Here is a 4,408-nt window from a genome sequence, read left to right on the forward strand (position 1 = left end):
TCTCTGTGTGTCTCTCTCTGTGTCTCTCTCTCTTTGTGTCTCTCTCTGTGTGTCTATCTCTGTGTCTCTCTGTGTGTCTCTCTGTGTCTCTCTCTGTGTGTGTCTCTTTATGTGTGTCTCTCTCTCTGTGTGTCTCTCTGTGTGTGTCTCTCTGTATGTGTCTCTCTCTGTGTGTGTCTCTGTGTGTGTGTGTCTCTCTCTGTGTCTCTCTCTTGGTCTCTCTCTGTGTCTGTGTCTCTCTGTGTCTCTCTGTGTGTGTCTCTCTGTGTGTGTCTCTCTCTCTGTGTGTCTCTCTCTGTATGTGTCTATCTGTGTGTCTCTCTCGCTGTGTGTCTCTCTGTGTCTCTCTCTCTCTGTCTCTCTCTCTGTGAGTCTCTCTCTGTGTCTCTCTGTGTGTGTGTCTCTCTCTGTCTCTCTGTGTGTCTCTCTCTGTCTCTCTCTCTGTGTCTCTCTCTGTGTCTCTCTCTGTGTCTCTCTCTATCTCTTTCTCTGTGTGTCTCTCTTTGTCTCTTTCTCTGTGTCTGTGTGTCTCTCTGTGTGTCTCTCTCTGTGTCTCTCTCTGTGTCTCTGTCTCTGTGTCTCTGTCTCTCTGTCTCTGTGTATCTGTCTCTGTGTATCTGTCTCTGTGTATCTGTCTCTGTGTATCTGTCTCTGTGTATCTGTCTCTGTGTATCTGTCTCTGTGTATCTGTCTCTGTGTATCTGTCTCTGTGTCTCTCTCTGTCTCTCTCTGTGTCTCTCTCTGTGTCTCTCTCTGTGTCTCTCTCTGTGTCTCTCTCACCTCCTCGGCTGCAAACTTGAGAACGGCAGTGAACGGAGTGGGTTCAGGTACACTCAGTCTGGAGAAACAACAACATCATCATCAGCATCATCATCACCAGCAGCATCATCATCATCAACATCACCAGCAGCATCATCAACATCATCACCACCACCATCACCACCACCACCATCACCACCATCACCACCACCACCACCATCACCACCACCATCACCACCATCACCACCACCACCATCACCACCATCACCACCACCATCACCACCACCATCACCACCACCACCATCACCACTACCATCACCACCACCATCACCACCACCATCACCACCACCATCACCACCACCATCACCATCAGCATCACCACCATCACCACCGCCATCACCACCACCACCATCACCACCACCATCACCACCACCATCACCACCATCACCACCACCATCACCACCACCATCACCACCACCATCACCACCACCACCATCAGCATCACCACCATCACCACCACCACCACCACCATCACCACCACCATCACCACCACCATCACCACCACCATCACCACCACCATCACCACCACCATCACCACCATCAGCATCACCACCATCACCACCACCATCACCACCACCACCATCAGCATCACCACCATCACCACCACCATCACCACCACCATCACCACCATCACCATCAGCATCACCACGATCACCACCACCATCACCACCACCACCACCATCACCACCACCATCAGCATCACCACCATCACCACCACCATCACCACCACCACCATCACCACCACCATCAGCATCACCACCATCACCACCACCATCACCACCACCACCATCACCACCACCACCATCAGCATCACCACCATCACCACCACCATCACCATCAGCATCACCACCATCACCACCACCATCACCACCACCACCGACGATATTCGCGAAAGGGGCGAGGCGAGAGCGATGGGGGGGGGTGGTGAGAGTGATGGTGGTGGTGAGAGTGTTACACTTTGAAGGGGAGCTTGGGATCTGATGTGAGGGTGATCTTGAATGACACTTTGCTGGTCCTGCGACACACACACAGACACACAGATACACACACAGACACACAGACACACACAGAGACACACACAGACACAGGCCCAGTTAGTGACGGTCACTGGTTAGTCCACTGGTTAGTCAACTCGTTAGTCCACTGGTAAGTCAACTCGCTAGTCAACTCGCTAGTCCACTGGTTAGTTAACTCGCTAGTCCACTGGTTAGTTAACTCGCTAGTACACTGGTTAGGCAACTCGTCAGTCAACTCGCTAGCTAACTCGCTAGTCCACTGGTTAGCTAACTCGCTAGTTAACTCGCTAGCTAACTCGTTAGTCGACTCGTGAGCAGAACGCTAGGCCCTGCCTTACATTGTGATGATTGAACAGGCTCCTGCGATGACGTGTCGCTGCACAGGAATGACGTCACCAGGTAGTAGGAAGTGACGTCATGACGCACACCGGAGGGTGACGTCGCCACGCAGAGGGGGGAGTGGCGTCACAACGTAGAGGATGGTGACGTCGTCACGCAGAGAGGGTTTTGACGTTAGCACGTAGAGGCGACGTCGCCACGCAGGGGAGGTGACGTCACCACGCAGTGATGATTTGCGTCATTACGCATTAGGGGTGATGCCGCTACGCAGAGGGGAATGACGACACCACGCAGAGGGAAGTGACGTCGCCACATAGATGTGTGACATCACCACGCAAAGTGGGCGTGACGTCACTACGCAGTATGGGTGATGTCGTCACGCAGAGAGGGTGACGTCACCACGCAGAGGGGTGACATCACCACGCAGAAGGGCGTGACGTCAACCACACAGACGACGGTGACGCCAAACCACGCACATAACCCAGCAGCAGCGCGCGTGCGTGAGAATGACGTCATCGCGCGCGACGCACGTGCGGAGTGACGTCACCGCCGCGGACGAAATCACACTTCTGGAGGAATCCGATGAGCTATAAAGCTCTTTTTTTTCGTCACAGTAATGACGTCACGCGAATTTTTTAACAATAAACTACATAAACAACATGTAACACCAAATCCTAGAGCCATAGCTAACTGCATGAGTTACTCCACAACAACAGAAGCATCGGTCGGAGTATAAAAAAAATTCAATGCACCTTTAAAGATCAGCACGCTAAATCAAAATACAGATAACACTTTGCAGCGGTCATCCGGAGCAAAACATTTATATTTTATTTTACGCCAATAAATAGCAGTGGCAGCTAGGGGTGTAACAACTCCTCTATAGAGCATATTCTTAGTTTTTTCGGTAAAGTCACGTTGAAGAGAAACAACAAAATAACAAAATATATATAAAACAATAAAAAATTCTCACGACGTTTCGACCATAACTCAAACGGTCATCATCAGGTGTGTCGGTTTGCATAAATTTATTTTGAAAACGGCATATTTATTTATTTATATATATAAAAAATAACGTTTGCGGCACGCGCAACGATGGCAGTTTGCCAGGACTAGTCCATCTATTTTTTGAAAAGAGGAGGGGGGAGACGAAATTTGTTTTTATGTAAGCTGTCTGAAAGGCACTGTAAGCGTGAACAATCAATCAAGAACTGAAATGATTTATCAAATCTTTCCAATGATTGCTAAGATAGAATCCATCTTCTCGGTTGAAATTGTCTCTGTGTTTGTATATGTGGATAGCCTCATGAACGAATCTCTCATGGAAGCCAGATGGCTTACAAAGAACCTCCGTCTTGGAAAAGTCAATGGCATGTGAGCCTACTGAATTAGAACAATGATCTGCTACGGCCGAGGTGTTGGTCCTACCGTGTTTAAGGTCTGCTTTATGTTCACGAATGCGGTCCGAGATATGGCGTTTGGTTTCTCCAATGTAACTACTACCACAGAGGCAACTTAGTTTGTAGACACCAGGGTATTGTATGTCCGGAATCACATCTTTTACAGACGGAACCAGATCACGGATTTTATGTAATGTGTTGAAACGGACCTGGATCTTGTGTTTATTCAAGATTTTGGAGATCTTTTTTGTGATCCCAGCAATGTAGGGTAAAGTGATGGTTTTGAAAGGCTCCTCAAGAGGGTTCTTCTTCATGGTTTGAGTGATAGCTTTGCGGATTGTATAGTCGGAGTAACCATTAGCCCTAAGAGCTTGGTGTACGTGCTTGAGTTCACTGCTTATGTGTTCCTGGTCGGATATGCATTGGGCTCTATGATACAGAGTCTTGATGAGAGAATTCTTCTGTGATGGATGGTGGTGGGAATCCGGTTTCAGATAAGCATCCGTATGGGTAGCTTTCCTGTAGACAGAGTGGCTCATTGAACCATCAGGTCTCTTTTTAATTAGGACATCCAAAAAAGGTATCTTGCCATCTATTTCGACTTCCATGGTAAATCTGATGGCTGGGTGTATGGAATTGATGTGGTCGAAGAATTTGTCTAGAGCAGGCCGGCCATGTGGCCAGATGACAAAAGTGTCATCCACGTACCTCTTCCATAAGGTTGGGCGCAGAGTGGCAGTCTGGATGGCGTCAGTCTCAAATTTCTCCATGAAAATGTTAGCTATAACTGGAGAAAGGGGGGAGCCCATTGGGGTGCCCTCAGTTTGTTTGTAGAAA

At 48.8% G+C, this 4,408-nt stretch overlaps 1 protein-coding gene across 1 annotated transcript in view; it reads right to left on the reverse strand.

Annotated features, from left to right (window-relative positions):
* Positions 1–2,319, reverse strand: part of UFM1 (ubiquitin fold modifier 1) — a 15,749-nt gene extending 13,430 nt beyond the window's left edge. Inside the window, exons 1-3 of the mRNA XM_032944630.2 lie at positions 2,174–2,319; positions 1,775–1,834; positions 781–838 (exon numbers count right to left, since the gene is read on the reverse strand). Of these exons, the coding sequence (XP_032800521.1) occupies positions 781–838; positions 1,775–1,834; positions 2,174–2,175 (120 nt within the window). The 5' untranslated portion in view covers positions 2,176–2,319. The remainder of the gene's footprint in view (positions 1–780; positions 839–1,774; positions 1,835–2,173) is intronic.
* Between the last annotated feature and the right edge of the window lie 2,089 nt (positions 2,320–4,408).

The sequence above is a fragment of the Petromyzon marinus genome, chromosome 76, assembly GCF_048934315.1.
Source record: "Petromyzon marinus isolate PM22_M1 ecotype Great Lakes invasive population chromosome 76, UKy_Petmar_22M1.pri1.0, whole genome shotgun sequence".
NCBI classification, from domain to species: Eukaryota; Metazoa; Chordata; class Hyperoartia; order Petromyzontiformes; family Petromyzontidae; genus Petromyzon; species Petromyzon marinus.